This window comes from Symphalangus syndactylus, chromosome 13, assembly GCF_028878055.3.
Source record: "Symphalangus syndactylus isolate Jambi chromosome 13, NHGRI_mSymSyn1-v2.1_pri, whole genome shotgun sequence".
In the NCBI taxonomy this organism is placed as follows: domain Eukaryota; kingdom Metazoa; phylum Chordata; class Mammalia; order Primates; family Hylobatidae; genus Symphalangus; species Symphalangus syndactylus.
This window is the reverse complement of record NC_072435.2, coordinates 35961489-35983868: the sequence shown is the minus strand read 5'-3', so window position 1 is coordinate 35983868 and position 22380 is coordinate 35961489. Positions and strand designations below refer to the sequence as shown.

Here is a 22380-nt window from a genome sequence, read left to right as displayed (position 1 = left end):
GAGCGCGAGACTCCGTCTCAAAAAAAAAAAAAAAAGAATGAGGCTCAGTGAAGTGAACTCATAGGGAAACCTGCCCACAACAAATTAGACGCAGGATGCAGTAGAAGGCTAAGAGAAGTCTGGAGCCAGACTTGAGTTTAAAGCCTGGCACTGACACTTGCTATGTGACCTTGAACTGATTACTTAACGTTACTCTGTATTTTGGTTTCCCAATCTGCAAAGTGGGGATAAGCAATAATACATCCTTCTGTTTGATGTGAAGATTAAATAAATTAATCCACATAAAGCACTCAAGCCAGGCTCGGTGGCTCACACCTGTAATCCCAGCACTTTGGGAGGCCGAGGTGGGTGGATAACCTGAAGTCAGGAGTTCGAGACCAGCCTGGCCAACATGGTGAAACCCTGTCTTTACTAAAAATACAAAAATTAGCCAGGCATGGTAGCGGCATCTTTAATCCCAGCTATTTGGGGGGTCGAGACAAGAGAATTACTTGAACCTGGGAGGCGGAGGTTGCAGTGAGCCGAGGTCGTGCCACTGCACTCCAGCCTAGGTGACAGAGTGAGACTCCATCTCAAAAAACAAAAAAAGTTTGTTTTAATAGAACATTTTGTTTTTTACAAGTATGTATTAGCATAATATTAACAAGATGCTTTTTATAAAGATAATTTTAGACATGGGCAGTTACAAAAACAGCGGAGTTTTCACGTACCCTTCACCCAAACTTCCCTAATATTAGCGTCTTCAATAAATACTAGAACAGAATTCTCAACCAGTAGCGATTTTGTTTCCCAAGGGACATTTGGCAACATCTTGATACATTTTTGGTTGTTACAACATCTTCAGACATTTTGGAACAGGAGATACTACTGGCTACTGGCATTTAGTATTAGATGCCAAGGATGCTGCTAACATCCTTCAAGGCACAGCCCCCACCAAAAGAATTATCCAACCCAAGGGCTGAGCGTGGTGGCTCACCTGTAATCCAGGGCTTTGGGAGGCCAAGGCAGGAGGATCGCTTGAGCCCACAGTTGGGGGACCAGCCTGGGCAACATGGCAAGACCCCATCTCTACAAAAATAATTCACTGGGTGTGGTGGCACGTGCCTGTAATCCCAGCTACTTGGGAGGCTGAGGTGGGAGGATCTCTTGAGTCTAGGAGTTAAGAGGCTGCGATTAGCCATAATCTTGCCACTGTACTCCAGCCTGGGTGACAGAGTGAGACTCTGTCTCAAAAACAAAATAATAATAATAAAAATAAAAGGCTGGGCGTGGTGGCTCACGCCTGTAATCCCACCACTTTGGGAGGCCAAGGCGGGTGCATCAAGAGGTCAGAAGTTCAAGACCAGCCTGGCCAAGATGGTGAAAACCCATCTCTACTAAAAATATGAAAATTAGTTAGGTGTGGTGGCGGGCACATGTAATCCCAGCTACTCGGGAGGCTGAGGCGGATAATTGCTTGAACCCTGGGAGTGGAGCTTTCAGTGAGCCAAGATCACGCCACTGCACTCTAGCCTGGGTGACAGAGCAAGACTCTCTCTCAAAAAAAAAAAAAAAAATCCAACCCAAAAAGGTCAACAATGCCAAAGCTTAGAAACCCTGCCATAATGTAATTATCAACACTAAGAAACCAATATCAATATAATACTATTAACTAAACCACAAATTCCCCCCAACCCTGTTTTCCCACTAATGTTCTTTTTATGTTCCAGGATGGGTGCCCACTGCTCCTGGAGTGTCACTGTTTCTGGTCCCTCTAAGTAGATAGAGCAAGGAAATATACATATGTATACACACATCTGTATGTATCAATATATGTGTTAAAAACCGTGAATTCAGACTGATGCCTCCAAATCCAGTCCTACAAGGTTCATTTTAAGCACTCCCATCTCCTGTTTTGTTACTTCCTTCTCCACAGTGAGACATCCAGCTCTCATTATCTACAAGTTTACTTACTTGTTCAACCCTGTTTGTATTACATGGGCCCATGTGCCCACACCCACACACACAAAAGTAGTTTCAAAATTGCTAAATCATGGCTGGCCCAACGGCTCACACCTGTAATCCCAGCACCTTGGGAGGCTGAGGCGGGCGGATCACTGGAGCTCAGGCGTTTGAGACCAGCCTGGCCAACATGGTGAAACCTCGTCTCTGCTGGAAATAAAAAAATTAGCCAGGTGTGGTGGCTCGTGCCTGTAGTCCCAGCTACTTGGGAAGCTGAGGCAGGAGAATCGCTTGAACCCAGGAGGCAGAGGTTGCAGTGAGCCGAGATTGCACCATTGCACTCTAGCCTGGGCAAAAAGAGCAAAACTCCATCTCAAAAAATAATAATAATAAATAATAATTAAAAAAAACATAGAAAAGCAAACTATGGAATGGCATATAAATATTATAGCACATATAATTATCCCTGTATGATAAAAACTCTAGGTTATTCCAGAAAGTTTCTAGAGTCACTCAAATGTATTAATGCCCACCACTGGTGGGAGGAGTGGTATAAGAAATAAGAAATTCAGGGCCGGGCGCAGTGGCTGACGCCTGTAATCCCAGCACTTTGGGAGGCTGAGGTGAACGGATCACGAGGTCAGGAGATCAAGACCATCATGGGTAACATGGTGAAACCCCGTCTCTACTAAAAAAAATTAGCTGGGTGTGGTGGTGTGCACCTGTAATTCCAGCTACTCAAGAGGCTAAGGCAAAAAAATCACATGAACCCGGGAGGCGGGGTTTACAGTGAGCTGAGATCGTGCCATTGCACTCCAGCCTGGGCAACAAGTGTGAAACTCCATCTCAAAAAAAAAATTTTTTTTTATTTAAAAAATAAATAGGACAGGAGCAAGGTTGACACAAAGAACTGTGGCCAGGGGAACAGAGGGACAGTTGGTCTCGTCTACTCACACCTAGAGGAAGAATACAGCGAATAACATTATGTGCCAGGCATCCTGCTATTCTAATTGCATGATCTCATTGAGATGTGGGTGCCACTGTAGTGCCCATTTTTAGAGGATGAAACTGAGGGTTGCAGAGGCTGAAATCCCACTGCTAAGGATCAATCAAAATTCAAATCTAGTCGGTCTGACTCTTGAGGCTGGGCTCATGTAGCCACACTTATAGTGCCACACTGCCTGTCTACTGTCACGTTATTTTTGTCTTGAAAAGAAGTGCCAGGGCCAGGCATGATGGCTTGCGCCTATAATCTCAGTACTTTGGGAGGCCAAGGCTGGAGGATTGTCTGAGGTCAGGCGTTCAAGACTATTTTGGGCAACATAGGGGAGACCTTGTCTCTACAAAAAACTTTAAAATGCCAGACATGGTGGCTCCAGCCTGTAATCCCAGCACTTTGGGAGGCCGAGGAGGGTGGATCACTTGAGGTCAGCAGTTTGAGACCAGCCTGGCCAACATGGTAAAACCCCATCTCTACTAAAAATACAAAAATTAACCGGTGTCATGGGGCACGCCTGTAGTCCCAGTCTCCTGCCTATTGCTTGAACCCAGGAGGCAGAGGTTGCAGTGAGCTGAGATCGTGCCACTGCACTCCAGCCTGGGTGACAGAGCGAGACTGTCTCAAAAAAAATAAATAATAATTTAAAAATTAGCCGGCTTGGTGGTACATACTGCCCAGCTACTTGGGAGGCTGATGCAGGAGGACTGTGTGAGTCCAGTTCAGGGCTGCAGTGGGCTATGAACGTACCACTGCATTCCATTCTGGGTGACACAGCAAGATCCTGTCTCAGAAAGGAAAAAAAAAAGTGCCAGGAACTGTGGATGTTTAAACATGCTTTAAACTCATCTATACCTCCTCACAATATGCCAGTTGAAAGCAGACATGAAGTAAACACAATTATTTCCAGTGGATAAGGAAGTAAAGGCTTACGGAGGTTAAAAAATTTTGCCTAGTGTCACTCAGCTGCTTGGTGGCAGAGCTGACATTCCACACATGGTCTGTGTGATTTCAGAATCTGAATTCCTAACAATTATATCTACTGTCATTACCCGGAGGTTCTTTGGTCTATTAGGGTGACAATAACCCCAGGGTCTCTTGACCTTCAGACACCCACAGCAAACCCCAGAGTTCTCTCTGGGCTCCCACACAGACTCCCAGCCTCCTGGTCTACTCAGCCCTCATGGATCCAGTTGATTGGAGCTCTTATTTTAGCAGCTGCATACTGACAGTGTAGTGATGACCAAACAGCGACTGATCCACCCATCACTAGACAGCTCTCATACAAAGAGACAACAACAAAGCAACATCTAAGTGTTTATTAAGGTGAGTTTTTACAAACAAGCATCTATCCCAGTGTGGGGGATGAGGATGGGAGAGCAAAGCGGGGCAGGAAGATGAGGATTCTCATCTATTGATAATAAAGCTCCAGGTTCATCCCATCGTGGATTTCATCTGAAGGAAAGGTGTTAAGGAATCTTGACTCTGGCTTCCGTCCCCACCCCTCTCATTCATTCACAGCTGGGTCAGGGTGGCCTGAGGTCTCAGCCCAGGGCTAAGGAAGCCCATTTTGGACCAGGCCATTTTTATTTGGAGAGAACCAAAACTTTACAAAAGAATTTCTGGCTGGGCACAGTGGCTCACACCTGTAATCCCAGCACTTTGAGAGGCCGAAGCAGGTGGATCACTTGACGTCAGGAGTTTGAGACCAGCCTGGCCAACACGGTGAAACCCCGTCTCTACTAAAAATACAAAAAGTTAGCTGGGTGTGGTGGTGGGCACCTGTAATCCCAGCTACTTGGAAGGCTGAGACAGGAAAATCGCTTAAACCTGGGAGGTAGAGGCTGCAGTGAGCCAAGATTGTACCACTGCACTCCAGCCTGGGCAACAAGAGCAAAACTCCATCTCAAAAAAAAAAAAAAAAAAAAGTTTCTATTCCTTCTAGGCCAGGCGCAGTGGCTCACCGCTATAATCCCAGCACTTTGGGAGGCAGACGCGGGAGGATCACTTGAGGCCAGGAGTTTGAGACTAGCCTGGCATACATGGTGGAACCCCATCTCTACTAAAAATACAAAAACTAGCAGGGAGTGGTGGCACACACCTGTAATCCCAGCTACTTGGGAAGCTTGAACCCGGGAGGTGGAGGTTGCAGTGGGTCAAGATTGTGCCACTGCACTCCAGCCTGGGCGACAGAGCCAGACTGTCTCAAAAAAAATAAATAAAATAAAAATTTTAAAAAGTTTCTGTTCCTTCTGCACAACAGATATGCCTGAGTCTCACCCCACCCTGACCTACTGTCCAGCACTCAGGTGGAGGTCAGTAGTAAGTATTTTGAACTTGACGTCAAACTATTTCACCAACCACCCTCCTCCCCAACCAAATAATTACCTAGCTCCCATTTTCTAAGTGCTCACCATGTGCCACGTATTAAGTTAAACACTTGATATGCATAAGCTCATGCAGACTTTAGTTTTGAACAAAGATAACGGAGGCTGGGTATGTAGATGCTTCCTCAAAAAGTCACACAAAGGATACAGTCCCCCAGAGACACGTGGTCCTTAAAAATCGTGTACCTAAGAAAAAGAGACATTTCAAAGATAAGGCTAAGGAGGCTCTTCAGTCTGAAGGCCGAATGAGGTAGCCAAGCCTAAGTAAAGGGCTGCCTGCAGCGCTCCCCCAACCAAAACCTTCCAGCCTAGTCCAGTCCACCCAGTGGCTCTACCGCTGCACTCACCACTTCTTCAGGACAATCTTGTTCCAACGGGTGCCAGTTTGGGCTGCAATCAGCTTCTTAAGGTCCCCGATGGTATCATCCGTGCTGGGCGCATAGCAGTTAAGGCAAATGGAAGCGGTAGAACGAGGAAGAGGACATTCTAGGGCAGAATACCATCCGCCAGGACCCCATCCACCCCCTCTCCCGGGTTTAACTAAAACCATCCGACAACACAGATTGAGTTGCCTGCCTCACGCCAAGCACCCCTGCGGGTACCACTGCCTCTCGGCTGCCAGTGGATACTTGCATTTAACGCGGACCTTCTTCCCCAGACGGTCGTTGCAAACAACCTCGATCATCCTAGCTGGACCTACACAAAACGAGGGGTGGGTGGGAGAGCTTCAGGCGTCTCCCAGGCCCAGAAGCCCCAGCCTACAAGTCTCCCAGTCCCAGGCCCTAAAATTCTCAGTTACTGAGCCTTCCGTTCTGCCCCCGACCCCCCGGACTCGAATACTCCCAGGCCCCAAGTCCCCTGTCCCAGGGCCGCGAACCCCAGGCGGCCGCGCCTCCGCCCCTTCTCGCCGCCTGAAGGCCCTGCCACAAAACTCCCCGGCCTCACCTCCCACCGACCCCAGACCCTGGGTGGCTGGGTCGCGCCAGCTTTCTCCGACTCCGAGCCTCTCCGCTTGACCCCCTCACCTCGAATCGCCTGGAACCTGCCGACGCCACCAGCTCCTCACCCGAGCGCTGAACCCCGGTAGAAGTTAACACTAGGAACCGGAAGCGGAAGTAAAAGTTCGAGGCCGGAAGCCCTGCCCTTAGCCAGGGGGTGTGGTTAACACTGGGACAGGTTCTTCCGGGTCTGCAGTATGTTGTGTGTTTGCGGTTCCCAGGTACAGTTTCGGTGTCTCAAGGTTTGGCAGGGGGACGCCTGTGGTAGGCGCGCGGGGTAGAGAGGGGGGCCTCGGCGGGTTTGGGGCCAGGGAAGGGGCGTGGAGCGAAAGCCAGAGGTCAGGCGCCGGCGCCCAGCTCGTTTGAAGTCATTGTTTGTTGCAGGGAGACTCGGTCACTTGGTGGGGACGCCGGAGGGTCCCGGAGTGGGGGTAAGCTCCTGATCCTGAGCCCGAAGCCTCTTGCTGCGGCTACTAGGAGCGAGGGTGGAGGGTGGGCGCGGGGGGCGAGTTCTGCAGTCATCCCTTCTGACCCCCTGGGTTCATTGAGGGCTGGGCCTCGTGAGCATTTGGCTCACCTCTGCCCTCTGGCCCTCGCGTTCCCCCGGGATGCGGACTCCAGTCAGTAGGCGAAGCTTGATCCTGGACTAGACTCTACGCTGCCCAACAGCTGCTGTTACCGCATGGTGCCGCACAGTTCCAGGCTCTTGGTGTCCCGAACAAAGATTTGGACGAGACATACAGAGATAGCAAAGCAGCAAGTTTATTAAACACAGTATTCCACTCTCGGAGTGGGGAGAGCGGACTGACCTCTGCGAGATAAAATCAGCACCTGCTTGGTATAGTTTGGGTCTTTTTTTTTTTTTTTCCCGAGACGTAGTCTCGCTCTGTTGCCCAGGCTGTAGTGCAATGGCGCGGTCCCGGCTCACCGCAACTTCCGCCTTCCGGGTTCAAGTGATTATCCTGCCTCAGCCTCCCGAGTAAGTAGCTGGGATTACAGGCGCCCGCCACCACGCCCGGCTAATTTTTGTACTTTTAGTAGAGATGGGGTTTCACCATGTTGGCCAGGCTTTTTTTCTATTCCTAAGGCTGCCTAATACCTAGCCAGTGTTTACCTTTTTGAATGATAGGTGTGTTCCTTACTTTGGCTCCTGTGTGCTTCAGGGCCGCCTCCATTCCATAATTTTAAGTACATGCATGATATGCCGTCCATACGCATGAGCGCTAATGAGCTGGTTATCCTTATCACGTTAAGGATACTTTTTGTCTTTAATGCGCGTGCTTATGCCTAAAGAGCTGCTCCTTACTGGTTTGGTTCTGATTTCCCCAGCCATGGGAGTTTTACTCAGTTTTTTTTATTTTATTTTATTTATTTATTTTTTATGTTGAGACGGAGTCTCGCTCTGTCGCCCAGGCTGGAGTGCAGTGGCGCGATCTCGGCTCACTGCAAGCTCTGCCTCCCAGGTTCACGCCATTCTCCTGCCTCAGCTGCCTCCAGAGTAACAGGGACTACAGGCGCCCCCCACCACGCCCGGCTAATTTTTTTGTATTTTTAGTAGAGACGGGGTTTCATCGTGTTAGCCAGGATGGTCTCCATCTCCTGACCTTGTGATCCTCCCGCCTCAGCCTCCCCAAGTGTTGGGTGTGAGCCAACGCGCCCGGCCTTTACTGTTTTTAATCTTCCTTTTGTTTTGTCTCCTCAGCTTCTGCCATTTATCTTGCTTCTTGCTGGGTGAGCAAGAAGGGGCGGGTGCCTCTTCACCTTGCTTTTGCTCTCTGCTTTTACGTATTTTGCTCTTTATCCAACTTTTAATTCCCTTTGCTATTCTTCTGCCTCATTTTCCCTATTCTTCTGTCTCACTGCCAGTCACCAACCTTAAATGCCCGCGAGGTAACTGGAAACATTGCACAACTGCACAATCTCCTGCATCTGTATCTTTGGGGAGCACTTTGTACCAGATTCCAGGTTTGTGAGGGCTGGTGGGACAAGGACCGTCCTTCCTCAATTCAGTCAAACAATTTGTAAACCAAAAAGTATCTGAGACAGGTCTCAATAAATTGACAGGTTTATGTAGACAAGGTTAAGGACATGCCTGGGAAAAAAGAAACACAAAACCCCAGGAACAATCTGTGATCCGTGGTTTTTTCCAAATATAATTTTAAGGGCTTCAGTATTTAAAGGGGAAAAGTGGGCTGGAGGGGAAAGAGGGAGAGTATGGTTACATTATTTAGTCTACATGAAGAATACTCCATTATGTATTCATTTGGTGCTCAGTAAATTGGCACTTTCCATAACATAAAGTAAGCTACCTGTGGAGATATCTGGCCTTTAAAAAAAATTTTTTTTGAGGCTAGGCACGGTGGCTCACGCCTGTAATCCAAGTGCTTTGGGAGGCCGAGGTGGGCAGATCACGAGGTCAGGAGTTCGAGACCAGCCTGGCCAACATGGTGAAACCCATCTCTATTAAAAATACAAAAAAAAAAATTAGCCAGGTGTGGTGTCAGGCACCCGTAATTCCAGCTACTCGGGAGGCTGAGGCAAGAGAATCGCTTGAACACAGGAGGCGGAGGTTGTAGTAAGCTGAGATCGTGCCACTGCACTCCATCCTGGGCAACACAGAGTGAGGCTGTCTCAATTTTTTTTTTTTTTTTTTTTTTGAGACAGAGTCTCGCTCTGTTGCCCAGGCTGGAGTGCAGTGGAACAAACTCAGCTCACCGCAACCTCCACCTCCTGTATTCAAGCGATTCTCCTGCCTCAGCCTCCTTAGTAGCTGGGATTACAGGCACGCACCACCACGCCCAGCTAATTTTTGTATTTTTAGTAGAGACAGGATTTCACCATGTTGTCCAGGCTGGTCTCGAACTGCTGACCTGAAGTGATCTCCTCACCTCGACCTCCCAAAGTGCTGGGATTACAGGCGTGAGCCACTGCAACCGTCCTATTTGCTTTTGAATGGCAGGATCCAGAGACTAAAACCACCTTTTAGTATTGTTGAACTATACTGCTACAGTGGTTTAAGAATTCTCCAAGGCCAGGCACGGTGGCTCAAGCCTGTAATCCCAGCACTTTGGGAGGCCAAGGTGGGCAGATCACCTAAGGCTGGGAGTTCAAGACCTGCCTGACCAACATGGAGAAACCCCATCTCTTTAATTTTGTAAAAATACAAAATTAGCCTGGCGTGATGGCGCATGCCTGTAATCTCAGCTACTTGGGAGGCTGAGGCAGGAGAATCGCATGAACCAGGGAGGCGGAGGTTGCGGTGAGTCGAGTTGGTGCCATTGCACTCCAGCCTGGGCAACAAGAGAGAAACTCCCGGTATTACAGGCATGCACCACCATGCCTAGCTAATTTTGTATTTTTAGTAGAGATGGGGTTTCTCCATGTTGGTCAGGCTGGTCTCGATCTCCCAACCTCAGGTGATCCGCCTGCCTCGGCCTCCCAAAGTGCTAGGATTACAGGTGTAAGCCACCGCGCCCAGCCTCTCTTCTGCTTTTCTATGCTAAGGTCTCACAATGTTTAACCCATGTACTTTGCTTAAAAATTCCAGAAACTGGCCTTGAAAATCTAAATATAGGCCGAGTGTGGTGGCTCACACCTGTAATCCTAGCACTTTGGGAGGCCAAGGCAGGCGGATTGCATGAGTTCAGGAGTTGGAGACCAGCCTGGGCAACATAGTGAAACCCTGTCTCTACTAAAATACAAAAAAATTAGCCGGGCATGGTGGCCTGCGCCTGTAGTCTCAGCTACTTGGGAGGCTGAGGCAGGAGAATTCTTCTCTTGAACCCAGGGGGCAGAGGCTGCAGTGAGCCAAGGTCACGCCACTACACTCCAGCCTGGGAGACACAGTGAGACTCCATCTCCAAAAGAAACCAAACAAAAAAATCTAAATATAAAACCAAAGTTGTGGAACATCCCATCCCAGGGAAAGAATCCACACTCCTGTTTTGGTCAAGCTGACACCCGCCAGACCAGCAGGTGGCCCATTACTCAAAATAGTAATGGAAACCAGACATGCTGACTTGTGCATCTGAACTCCATGTCCTGACCCTTAGCTGCAGCTGTACCTCGGTAGAACACTCCTTTTCTTTCCTGTCTTGATGATTGTTGGAGCACTCTGTAATTTTCCCTATTAAATGCTTTGGACTGATTGCTCTGGTAATTGGTGTTTTCTTGAAATCCCCACTGGTCCCATCTTGGGATGATTTAGGGCATTCCTTTATGGGAATTCCCCTGCCTCTGCTTTTGGGGAGACTCTAGCCGGGACAAAACAGATTGGAAGGTCAAAAGTGAGCTGAGGAGGCTGAGGTGCCTGAGGAAGTTTAGAAGCAGCACATCTTTGCATTCTCTTAGAAATCCTGGGTCACGGCCAGGCATGGTGGCTCACACCTATAATCCCAACACTTTGGGAGGCCAAGGTAGGCGGATCACTTGAGGTCAGGAGTTCGAGACCAGCCTGGCCAATTGGCGAAACCCCATCTCTACTAAAAATACAAAAATGTGGCAGGCGTCTGTAATCCCAGCTACTTAGGAGGCTGAGGCAGGAGAATCGCTTGAACCCAAGAGGCGGAGGTCGCAGTGAGCTGAGATCATGCCATTGCACTCCAGCCTGGGCAACAGAATGAAACTCCGTTTGAAAACAAAGAAATGCTGGGTCACACAAGCATTGACTGTAGTTACCACTTCATGGTAGGATTACTGAGAGTCTCATTCTCCCTTCTTTTTTTTTTTTTTTTTTTTTTTTTTGAGGCAGTGTCTTGCTCTGTCACCCAGGCTGAAGTGCAGTGGCACAATTCAATTACAGCTCACTGCAGCTTCCAATTCCTGGACTCAAGGGGACTCACCTCCTGGGACTTCAGGCATGCACCACCACGCCTGGCTGATTTTTTTACTTTTTGGAGAGACAGTCTCACTATTTTGCCCTGGCTGGTTTCAAAACTCCTGGCCTCAAGTGATCCTCCCAAAGTGCTGGAATTACAGGCATGAGCGACCACACCCGGCCTCATTTTCCCTCTTCGTGGTGTTTTTCCAGATTTCTGACACAGAACATATGTTACTTTTGTAATCACCGTGGGTGGAAAAGGAAATGTTTGCTTTTTCAAAATGTGCTTGATTCAAAGATCTGCCAAGCACAGGGTCTTGGTGCTGAGCTGTGGGGCGAGGAGTTGGGAAAGGGATGGGAAGTGCTGCTGAGAGAGGAGGAAAATGGGGCCGGGTGCCATTACATCACACCTGTAATTCCAACACTGGGAGACCAAGGTGGTAGATCACCTGAATTCAGCAGTTTGAGACCAGCCTGGGCAACATGGCAAAACCCTGTCTCTACTAAAAATACAAAAATTAGCCAGGTGTGGTGGCACATGCCTGTAGTTTCAGCTACCTGGGAGGCTGAGGCATGAGAATCACTTGAACTCAGGAGGCAGAGGTTGCAGTGAGCCGAGATCACACCACTACACTACTCCAGCCTGGGGGACAGAGTGGGACTCTCCCCAAAAAAAAAGGCCGCTTCTCAGCCACTATGTCTTCAAATTCATAAGCATTGAACTTGGTGAAGCCCCACTTCTTTGAGATGTGGATCTTCTGGCGGCCAGGAAACTTGAACTTGGCCCTGCGCAGGGCCTCAATCACATGCCCCTTGTTCTGCAGCTTGGTGCGGATGTACATGATTACTTGGCCAATGTGAACCCTGGCCACAGTGCCCTGGGGCTTTCCGAAGGCATCTCGCATGCCTGTTTGGAGCCTACATTGTGGTAGTGCAAGGTCAGAAACATGAACATTCATCGGAAAGCCCTGTCTCCAAGGTCCCTTAGAGCAACCCATACAACCAACAGGCTGCGTACACTACCAAGGAAGCTGCTGTGTGCAGCCATTGGACACACACATATAGTTTCTTGGTGGACTTGTCAATTCAGAAAATATCTGTAGTATCAATGAAAGTGAAAAATTCAACAGGTCCTTTGGACACGATATTCCACTAATACAAATTTATCCTCGTGCATAGACATCAAGAAGCATTACTAAGTAAAAAAGTAGAGTTCTCTGATTCTCTACCAAGTCATTCGCTGGGGCCAGACCCACAGGCCTCGCCCTGCCTCAACCACGCCTTCATGGCGTGGTCTTCTCCCTGTCTCCGTCCCCCAGCCCCCACCTTCCGAGCGTCTCCGTCGTTCCCCAGCCACGCCCTTGACGCCTGGTCCTGCTGCAGCCTCGTTTCCGTGCCGACCACGTCTTCTCGGCTAGTTCCTCGTCGTCAACCCCGCCCCAAGGTCTCTCCCCGCCCCAGACCCGCCTTCCAGAGGTTGTCCGGGCCTCTACCCGCCCCGCGAGCCTCGTCCCGCCCTAGCCACGCCTCCAAGGCGTGGTTCTCGTCTGCAGCCCCACCTAGGCCTCGCCCCGCTCCAGCCGCGCCTTCCGGGCTTGATCCTCGCCTCACCCCAGCCACGCCTTCTGGACTTGGTCTTCGTCTCTAGCCCCGCCCCTGATCCGCACCCCAGTCCCGCCTTCCAGACTTGGTTTCGGTCTCTGGCTCCGCTCCCTGAGCCTTGCCCAACTCCAGCCTCGCCTTCCCGGCTTGGTCCTCGCCTCTAGCCTGGTCCCCGGGTCTCGCCCCTCCCCAGCCACGCCTTCCGGACTTGGTCCTCGTCTCTAGTCCCGCCCTCGGGCGGTGCCCCGCTCCAGCCACGCCTTCCGGGCTCAGTTCTCGTCTCTAGCCCCGCCCCAGGGCCTCGCCACGCTCCAGCTTCGCCTTCTGGGCTAGGTCCTGGTCTCCAGCCCCGCCTCCGATCCTCACCCCACCGCAGCCACGCCTTCCGGACTTGGTCCTTGTCTCTAGCTGCGCCCCTGAGCTTCGCCTCACTCCGGCCCCGCCTTCCGGACTTGGTCTTAGTTCCCAGTCGCGGCCAAATCACGCCTCAGCCACGTCCCGCAAGCCTCTCACTGCCTCAACCACGCTTTCCAGGCTGGTTTCTGGTCCCCATCCGCGGCTGGTCCGGCCCTGGGACCGAATCACTTCCCAGCGAGAGGAAACTCAAATTTCTCGACCCGCTACGGGAAGGTCGCGGCCGCCGCCCTGTCAGCCGCCTCGGCGCCCCCAGGAGGACCCCTCGGGTCTCTTTAACCGGAAGCGGAAGTGCGTGTCGGCGGGATCATGGCGACTTTGGTGGAACTGCCGGACTCGGTCCTGCTTGAGATCTTCTCATACCTCCCGGTACGGGACCGGATCCGCATCTCCAGGTGCGGCCCCGCCTCCGGGGGGAAGGGCAGGGTGGAGGGCGCAGCTGGCACCTGGAGATGAGATGTGGCCCGGGGCTGGAGTCGTTCTAACCGCGCATCCCCTTCCCCAGGGTCTGTCACCGCTGGAAGAGGTTGGTGGACGACCGGTGGCTGTGGCGACATGTCGACCTGACGCTCTACACGGTACGCGCAGCTGGCCGGGCGGGCCTGGGCCGCGGTCGCGGTGCCCGGACCCCGAAGACTACCTCTCCCACCCTGGGACAGTGTGTCGGGGCCCGGCCTGGGGATTTAGAGCCAGGCGGTCCGGGGCCTATCTTGGCATCATCGCTTACCTGCTCCTCTTCGACCTCAGGGCCTCAATTTCCCCATCCCTGCAATGGGGATAAAGGACAGTACCTGCATCACGGGGCTATTGTGGGACTTCACTGAGGTCACGCAGGGAAAGGGCTTAGAACAGTCTGGCACATATTTATCATTCTATAAATGCTAATTTATGACTATGTTATCAAGTTTTTGTTTTGTTTTTGAGACAGAGTCTCGCTCTGCTGCTCAGGCTGGAGTGCAGTGGTGCGATTGCAGCCTCGACCTCCCAAGCTCAAGCGATCCTCTCGTGTCAGCCTCCTGAGTAGCTGGGACCACAGGCGCTCGCCACTACACCTGCTAATTTTTTATTTTTTTGTAGAGGCAGAGTCTCACTATGTTGCCCAGGCTGGTCTCGAACTCCTGGGCTGAAGTGATCCTCCCGACTTAGTCTTCCAAAGTGCTCAGATTACAGGCATGAGCCACTGCAACCGGCCCAAAACATTTATAGATACAATTGTTGCCCTTTTTGAAACTGTCTTTATAGATAATTGCTATTATAAAGTGGATTTACACCCTTCCTTTTACGTTACTTCATATGTGTGTGTCCATAAACAATTATAGTATTAGTAATGTATTTCTAAACTTCAGGTAATGCCGTTCTGCTATTTAGATAGTGTTCTACTTTTAAACTGTTTTACTGTATGTATCCATCTGTAACTCCCTTTAATACAGTGTTGCTTTTGAAGTTCTTTTTTTTTTTTTTGAGACGGAGTCTCGCTCTGTCGCCCAGGCTGGAGTACAGTGGCACAATCTCGGCTCACTGCAAGCTCCGCCTCCCGAGTTCACGCCATTCTCCTGCCTCAGCCTCTCCGAGTAGCTGGGACTACAGGCGCCCGCCACCACGCCTGGCTAATTTTTTGTATTTTTAGTAGAGACGGGGTTTCACCGTGGTCTCGATCTCCTGACCTCGTGATCCGCCCGCCTCGGCCTCCCAAAGTGCTGGGATTACAAGCGTGAGCCACCACGCCCGGCCTTGAAGTTCTTTTTTTGAGGACAGAGTCTTGCTGTGTTGCCCAGGATGGTCTCTGAACTCCTGGACTCAAGCTGTCCCCCCACCTCAGTCTCCCAAAGTGCTGGGATTACAGGTGTGAGCCACAGTGTCTGGCTTGATATTATGAAACTTTTTCTCAGTTGTTGAAACTTATTCTCAGTTGTTGGTTTTGCGAGGAAAAGTTGATTCATCCATTGGTTTTGTGTGCATTTAAAATTTTATCAACTTTAAATGCTACCGTTGTGAGTTACCATGCGGTGGCCACTATTTCTAGTCAATTTCTGCTGACCCACACGGGTCTAAATTTGACAAGGAAGATTTGATTCCTCTGTCAAAAGTAGCCCATAACATTTATGCTCTGCAGTTTATCTTTTTCTAATTTATTTTTTTGAGATGGATCTCACTCTGTCACCCAGGCAGTGGTGAAATCATAACACACTGCAACCTCCATCTCCTGGGCTCAAGCCATCTTCCTGCCTCAGCCTCTTGAGAAGATTCATTAAAACATGTTTCTTTCTCTCTTGGCTCATGATATGGTTTTGCTGTGTCCCCACCCAAATCTCAATTTGAATTGTACCTCCCAGAATTCCCACGTGTTGTGGGAGGGACCCGGGGAAAGTAATTGAATCATGGGGCCAGTCTTTCCCATGCTATTCTTGTGATAGTGAATAAGTCTCACAAGATCTGATGGGTTCGTCAGGGGTTTCCGCTTTTGCTTCTTTCTCATTTTCTTTTGCCGTCACCATGTTAAGAAGTGCCTTTCACCTCCGGCCATGATTTTGAGGCCTCCCCAGCCATGTGGAACTTAAGTTCAATTAAACCTCTTTTTCTTCCCATTCTCAGGTATGTCTTTAGCAGCAGCATGAAAACAGACTAATACCGTAAATTGGTACCGGTAGAGTGGGGCGTTGCTGAAAAGATACCCAAAAATGTGGAAGCAGCTTTGGAACTGGGTAACAGTCAGAGGTTGGAACAGTTTGGGGGGCTCAAAAGAAGACAGGAAAGTGTGGGAAAGTTTGGAACTTCCTAGAGACTTGTTGAGTGGCTTTGCCCAAAATGCTGATAGCGGTATGATCAATAAGGTCCAGGCTGAGGTGGTCTCAGATGGAGATGAGAAATTTGTTGGGAACTGGAGTAAAGGTGAGTCTTGTTATGTTTTAGCACAGAGACTGATGGCATTTTGCTCCTGCCCTAGAGATTTGTGGAACTTTGAACTTGAGAAAGATGTTTTAGGGTATCTAGTGGAAGAAATTTCTAAGCGGCAAAGTATTCAGGAGGCGACTTGGGTACTGTTAAAGGTATTCAGTTTTGTAAGGGAAGCAGAGCAGAAAAGTTTGGAAAATTTGTAGCCTATGTGATAGAAAAGAAAAACCCATTTTCTGGGGAGAAATTCAAGCCAGCTGCAGAAATTTGCATAAGTAGCAAGGAACCTAATTAGGACCATGGGGAAAATGTCTCCAGGCCATGTCAGAGACCTTCACGGCAGCCCCTCCCATCTCAGGCCTGGAAGCCCAGGAGGAAAAAGTGGTTTCCTGGGCCGGGCCCCGTGCTGCGTGCACACTGGGACTTGGTGCCTTGTGTCCTAGCTGCTTCAGCTGTGGCTGAAAGGGGCCAACATAAAACTCGGGCTGTGGCTTCAGAGGGTGGAAGCCCCAAGTCTTGGCAGCTTCCACATGGTCTTGAGCCCGCTGGTGCACAGAAGCCAAGAACTGAGGTTCAGGGCCAGGCACAGTGGCTCATGCCTATAATCCCAGCACTTTGGGTGGCCAAGGTAGGTGGATCACTTGAGGTCAGGAGTTCAAGACCAACCTGGACAACATGGTGAAACCCCATCTCTACTAAAAATACAACAAATGCATGGTGGTGCATGCTTGTAATCCCAGCTACTTGGGAGGCTGAGGCAGGAGAATTGCTTGAACCTGGGAGGCAAAGGTTGCAGTGATTCAAGATCGTGCCATTGCATTCCAGCCTGGGCGACAAGAGCGAAACTCCATCTCAAAAAAAAAAAAAGAATTGAAGTTTAGGAACCTCTGCCTAGATTTCAGAATATGTGTGGAAATGCCTGGATGTCCAGGCAAAAGTTTGCTACAGGGGTGGGGCCCTCATGGAGAACCTCTGCTAGGGCAGTGTGGAAGGGAAATGTGGGGTCAGAGCCCACACACAGAGTCCCTACTGGGTCACTGCCTAGTGGAGCTGTGAGAAGAGGGACACTGTTCTCCAGACTCCAGAATGGTAGATCCACCCACAGCTTGTACTGTGCACCTGGAAAAGCTTCAGACACTCAACGCCAGCCTGTGAAAGCAGCTGGGAAGGAGGCTGTACCCTGTAAAGCCACAAGGGGCGGAGCTGGCCAAGACCATGGGAACCCATCTTTTGCATCAGTGTGACCTGGATGTGAGACCTGGAATCAAAGGAAATAATTTTGGAGCTTTAAAATTTGACTGCCCCCACTGGATTTCAGACCTGCACGGGCCCTGTAACCACTTTGTTTTGGCCAATTTCTCCCTTTTGGAATGGCTGCATTTACCCAATACCTGTACTCACATTGTGTCTAGGAAGTAACTAGCTAGCTTTTGATTTTATAGGCTCATAGGTGGAAGGGACTTGCCTTGTCTCAGATGAGACTTTGGACTTTTGGGTTAATGCTGAAATGAGTTAAGACTTTGGAAGACTGTTGGGAAGGCATGATTGGTTGTGAAATGTGAAGACATGAGACTTGGAGGGGCCAGGGGTGGAATGATATGGTTTGGCTGTGTCCACACCCAAATCTCAACTTGAATTGTATTTCCCAGAATTCCTATGTGTTGTGAGAGGGACCCAGGGGAAATAATTGAATCTTGGGGGCCGGTCTTTCCCATGCTATTCTCGTGATAGTGAATAAGTCTCATGAGATCTGATGGGTTTATCAGGGGTTTCCATTTTTGCTTTGTTCTCATTTTCTTAATTTTTTTTTTTTTTTTTTGAGATGGAGTCTTGCTCTGTCACCAGGCTGGAGTGCAGTGGTACTATCTCGGCTCACTGCAACCTCTGCCTCCTGGGTTCAAGTGATTCCCCTGTTCAGCTTCCTGAGAAGCTGAGACTACAGGCATGTGCCACCACACTGAGCTAATTTTTTGTATTTTTAAAATTAATTTATTTATTTTTCTTTGAGACGGAGTCTTGTTCTGTCACCAGGCTGGAGTGCAGTGGTGCGATCTCAGCTCACTGGAACCTCTGCCTCCCGTGTTCAAGTGATTCTCCTGTCTCAGCCTCCTTAGTAGCGGAGACTGCAGGCGCACACCACCACACTCAGCTAATTTTTTTTTTTTGTATTTTAGTAGAGACGGGGTTTCGTCATGTTGGCCAGGATGGTCTCAATCTCCTGACCTCATGATCCGCCCACATCGGCCTTCCAAAGTGCTGGGATTATGGGCATTAGCCACTGCGCCCAGCCTTCTTTCTCATTTTCTCTCGCTGCCGCCATGTAAGAAGTGCCTTTCACCTCCTGCCATGATTTTGAGGCCTCCCCAGCCATGTAGAAATGTAAGTCCAGTTAAACCTCTTTTTCTTCCCAGTCTCAATTATGTTTTTATCAGCAGCATGAAAATAGACTAATACAGTTTGTATTACATGGGTATATATATGCATGTATAAAAGGCAAATGTAAGCGTGCTTTCTGAAGGATTGATGATAAGCTATTTTCTTTCAGTGAATGGAAGAATTTGATGTAGAAACACCTTTTTGGCCGGGTGCAGTGGCTCATGCCTATAATCCCAGCACTTTGGGAGGCTGAGGTGGACAGATCACCTGAGGTTGGGTGTTTGAGATCAGCCTGACCTACATGGAGAAACCCTGTCTCTACTAAAAATACGAAATTAAGGCCAGGCGCATGGCTTATGCCTATAATCCCAGCACTTTGGGAGGCCAAGGTGGTCGGATCATGAGGTAAGGAGATCGAGACCATCCTGGCTAACGTGGTGAAACCACGTCTTTACTAAAAATACAAAAAAAACGTTGCCGGGCATGGTGGCACACACCTGTAGTACCAGCTATTTGGGAGGCTGAGGCAGGAGAATTGCTTGAAGCTGGGAGGTGGAGGTTGCAGTGAGCCGATTGCGCCACTGCACTCCAGCCTGGGTGACAGAGCAAGACTCTGTCTCAAAAAAAAAAAAATTAGCCGGTCATGGTGGCACATGCCTGTAATCCCAGCTACTCGGGAGGCTGAGGCACAAGAATTGCTTGAACCCAGGAGGCGGAGGTTGCGGTGACTGAGATCGCGCCATTGCACTCCAGCCTGGGCAACAAGAGCAAAACTCCATCTCAAAAAAAAAAAAAGAAAAGAAACACCTTTGTAAATACACATAAAGAATATGATATTAGACAATTTTCCCTTTTCCATTAAGCCCTATGATGCCAAGTAGAGAAATCCAGCAATAAAAGGCAGATGTAAGCATGCTAACTTTTTCTTTTTAAGATAAAATGTACTTAGAATGAAATGCCCAGTGCTATCAATTATATATATTTTTTATTTTCTACTGAGTCTAACTTCCCAGGGTTGATTTTTACAGCTTCCACTGTACCAGGCTTTGATATATTTTTTTTTGAGACGGAGTTCCGCTATTGTTGCCCAGGCTGGTGTGACGGCACGATCTTGGCTCATCTCAGACTCCGCTTCCCAGGTTCAAGCGATTCTCCTGCTTCAGCCTCCCAAGTAGCTGGGATTACAGGCATGCGCCACCACACCTGGCTAATTTTGTATTTTAGTAGAGATGGGGTTTCTCCATGTTGGTCAGGCTGGTCTTGAACTCCTGACCTCAGGTGATCTGCCCGCCTTGGCCTCCCAAAGTGCTGGGATTACAGGTGTGAGCCACCGTGCCCAGCCTTTTCATTTGTTTTTTTTTCTTTAACATAGACCTAATTTACTCTGGGTAGTTTTCAGCTTTTAAAATTTTATTCTGTGTTGCTTATTTCTACTGGAGGTGATCATTAAGAAAGGGATAAAAATATCAATGGGTTGCTTTGCTCTCTTTCTTAGTCCAGAAAAATGGAAAAAATTTATTGCTAAAGATAGATTCTGTTAGTATCTTTTTTTCCCCTACCAGATTTATCCTTTTTTTTTTTTTTTTTGAGATGGAGTCTCACTCTGTCGCCCAGGCTGGAGTGCAGTGGCATGATCTCGGCTCACTGCAACCTTTGTCTCCCAGGTTCAAGTGATTCTCTTGCCTCAGCCTCTTGAGTAGCTGGGATTACAGGCACTGGCCACCATGCCCAGCTAATTTTTGTATTTTTAGTGGAAACATGGTTTCACCATGTTGGCCAGGCTGGTATTAAACTCCTGACCTCAAATGATCCATCCACCTCAGCCTCCCAAAGTGCTGGGATTACAGGCATGAGCCACTGTGCCTGGCCCCTACCAGATTTATTCTAAGTGGCCGAGTGCAGTGGGTCACGACTGTAGACCCAGCACTTTAAGGGGCTGAGATGGGAGGATCGCTTGAATCCAGGAGTTGGAGACCAGCCTGGGCAACATAGCAAGACCTCATCTCTACTAAAAATCACAAAAATTAGCTGGGCATGTGTGAGAAGTCCCAGCCACTTGGGAAGCTGAAGTGGGAGAATCACTTGAGCCCAGGAGGGCCAGGCTGCAGTGAGCCATTCTCTCACCACTGCACTGCAGACTGGGTGACAGAGCAAGACCCTGTCTCAGAAAAGAAAAAAAAAAAAGATTTGTTCAAAGCCCTAGCAGGCAAGATGGTGCACTCAGACCGTCTTGTTGAACCTGGGGAGGTTGAACCTGGGGAGGTTGAACCTGGGGAGGAGACTGGCTGGGGAAGGGCAGAAGCCCAGCGGGGCACCAGAATCCCCCACCCCGGGATGTGTGTCTCCAGCCCAGCAGGGGCCTTGGAAGCCCCATACCTCTCACTCTGTCACCCCAATCTCTGGCTCTTACAGATGCGACCTAAAGTCATGTGGCACCTCCTTCGAAGGTACATGGCATCCCGGCTCCATTCCCTGCGGATGGGTGGCTACCTGTTCTCTGGCTCCCAGGCCCCCCAGTTGTCCCCTGCTCTGTTGAGAGCCCTGGGCCAGAAGTGCCCCAACCTGAAGCGCCTCTGCCTGCATGTGGCTGACCTGAGCATGGTGCCCATCACCAGCCTGCCCAGCACCCTGAGGACCCTGGAGCTACACAGCTGCGAGATCTCCATGGCCTGGCTCCACAAGCAGCAGGACCCCACCGTGCTGCCCCTGCTCGAATGCATCGTGCTGGACCGCGTCCCTGCCTTCCGTGACGAGCACCTGCAGGGCCTGACGCGCTTCCGGGCCTTGCGCTCGCTGGTGCTGGGTGGCACCTACCGTGTGACCGAGACAGGGCTGGATGCTGGCCTGCAGGAGCTCAGCTATCTGCAGAGGCTCGAGGTGCTGGGCTGCACCCTGTCTGCCGACAGCACCCTGCTGGCCATCAGCCGCCACCTCCGAGATGTGCGCAAGATCCGGCTGACCGTGAGGGGTCTCTCTGCCCCTGGCCTGGCTGTCCTGGAGGGAATGCCGGCCCTGGAGAGTCTGTGCCTGCAGGGTCCCCTCGTCACCCCAGAAATGCCCTCCCCCACTGAAATCCTCTCCTCCTGCCTCACTATGCCCAAGCTCAGAGTCCTTGAGCTGCAGGGGCTGGGGTGGGAGGGTCAGGAGGCGGAGAAGATCCTGTGTAAGGGGCTGCCCCACTGTATGGTCATCGTGAGGGCTTGCCCCAAGGAGTCTATGGACTGGTGGATGTAACTACTCCACCTGCCCCTGGGACCCATCCCAGTTTTCATTGTTGAGCCCCAGATCCTCTGAGCAGCACCTTGAAGAGGGCAGATAATCAGACTTGAGGAAACTGAAAGCCCCAGGTTGCGAGAACAGAGGCCTAGGGACCTCCAGACCTTTGGAATCACTGTTTGCCAGCTATGTGGCCTTGGTCATATCATCAGCCTCTGGGAAGTCTAGTTCCCACATCTGGAAATAAGGATGATCATAGCTACCTCATGGTTACATTGCAAAGCCTTACTCTAAAAGCTCCCAGCCTCCAGAGGCTCTCAATGAAGAGTCACCTTCATGGTCGTCCTCAGGAACCGGACGGATGAAGAAGGGGTGGGGTTAAGACTTAGGGGCACCCGAGGGTCTGAGCCCCCTTATGAGTACCCAAGAAGGACTGTCTATGCATGCACACCCACAAGCCTATACACCATTTATATACCTACACACACGCAAGAGACGCGGAGAGATAGGCAATGCAGACTCGCGATTCAATGATCGATATGCTCATAAAAGTTCTCAATTATATTTTCTGTATTTTGTATGCTGTATTTTCCAAGACGTATATTATTTTGCTATTAAAGAAAAAAATCATTTTTTTTTCCCGAGAAGTATTCAGTTTATTCATTCAACCAATGTTTCTTGAGCTTCTACTATTTTGCAGGCACTGTTCTAGGTTCTGGGAAACTGGGCCACAACAAT

The 22380-nt window shown here is 49.8% G+C and overlaps 2 protein-coding genes and 1 pseudogene across 10 annotated transcripts; 1 reads left to right on the top strand and 2 right to left on the bottom strand.

Annotated features, from left to right (window-relative positions):
- Positions 1-4242: 4242 nt before the first annotated feature.
- On the bottom strand, positions 4243-6469 carry UBL5 (ubiquitin like 5). Of its 2 annotated transcripts, none has more exons than XM_055238606.2 (5): positions 6351-6469; positions 5955-6021; positions 5673-5756; positions 5474-5511; positions 4243-4393 (listed from the first exon to the last, which is right to left on the bottom strand). In XM_055238606.2, the coding sequence occupies exons 2-5, from the start codon at positions 6008-6010 to the stop codon at positions 4350-4352; spliced, it is 222 nt and encodes a 73-aa protein (XP_055094581.1). In that variant the 5' UTR covers positions 6011-6021; positions 6351-6469; the 3' UTR covers positions 4243-4349. The 2 variants fall into 2 exon arrangements, with proteins under 2 accessions (XP_055094581.1, XP_055094582.1); XM_055238607.2 differs by having other exon boundaries at positions 6271-6445.
- An 84-nt stretch (positions 6470-6553) lies between these two features.
- Positions 6554-22289, top strand: FBXL12 (F-box and leucine rich repeat protein 12). 8 transcript variants are annotated; one of them, XM_063616069.1, is made up of 4 exons: positions 6556-6754; positions 6945-13553; positions 13664-13736; positions 20839-22289. In XM_063616069.1, exons 2-4 carry the CDS (start codon positions 13468-13470, stop codon positions 21658-21660), a joined length of 981 nt encoding a protein of 326 aa, XP_063472139.1. In that variant the 5' UTR covers positions 6556-6754; positions 6945-13467; the 3' UTR covers positions 21661-22289. The 8 variants fall into 8 exon arrangements, with proteins under 8 accessions (XP_055094572.1, XP_063472139.1, XP_055094567.1 ...); XM_063616070.1 differs by lacking the exon at positions 6556-6754 and adding an exon at positions 18225-18429 and having other exon boundaries at positions 13519-13553; XM_055238592.2 differs by having other exon boundaries at positions 6556-13553.
- On the bottom strand, positions 12109-12232 carry LOC129461329 (uncharacterized; annotated as a pseudogene).
- Positions 22290-22380: the final 91 nt, after the last annotated feature.

Coding starts and splice junctions, on each gene's coding strand:
- UBL5 (XM_055238606.2), bottom strand. CDS start 6,010: ATGATCGAGGTTGTTTGCAACGACCGTCTGGGGAAGAAGGTCCGCGTT. Junction 5,757..5,954: donor AAGGTCCGCGTTAAATGCAA/GTATCCACTGGC, acceptor CTATGCGCCCAG/CACGGATGATACCATCGGGG. Junction 5,512..5,672: donor AAGATTGTCCTGAAGAAGTG/GTGAGTGCAGCG, acceptor TCTTTTTCTTAG/GTACACGATTTTTAAGGACC.
- FBXL12 (XM_063616069.1), top strand. CDS start 13,468: ATGGCGACTTTGGTGGAACTGCCGGACTCGGTCCTGCTTGAGATCTTC. Junction 13,554..13,663: donor GACCGGATCCGCATCTCCAG/GTGCGGCCCCGC, acceptor CCCCTTCCCCAG/GGTCTGTCACCGCTGGAAGA. Junction 13,737..20,838: donor TCGACCTGACGCTCTACACG/GTACGCGCAGCT, acceptor TGGCTCTTACAG/ATGCGACCTAAAGTCATGTG.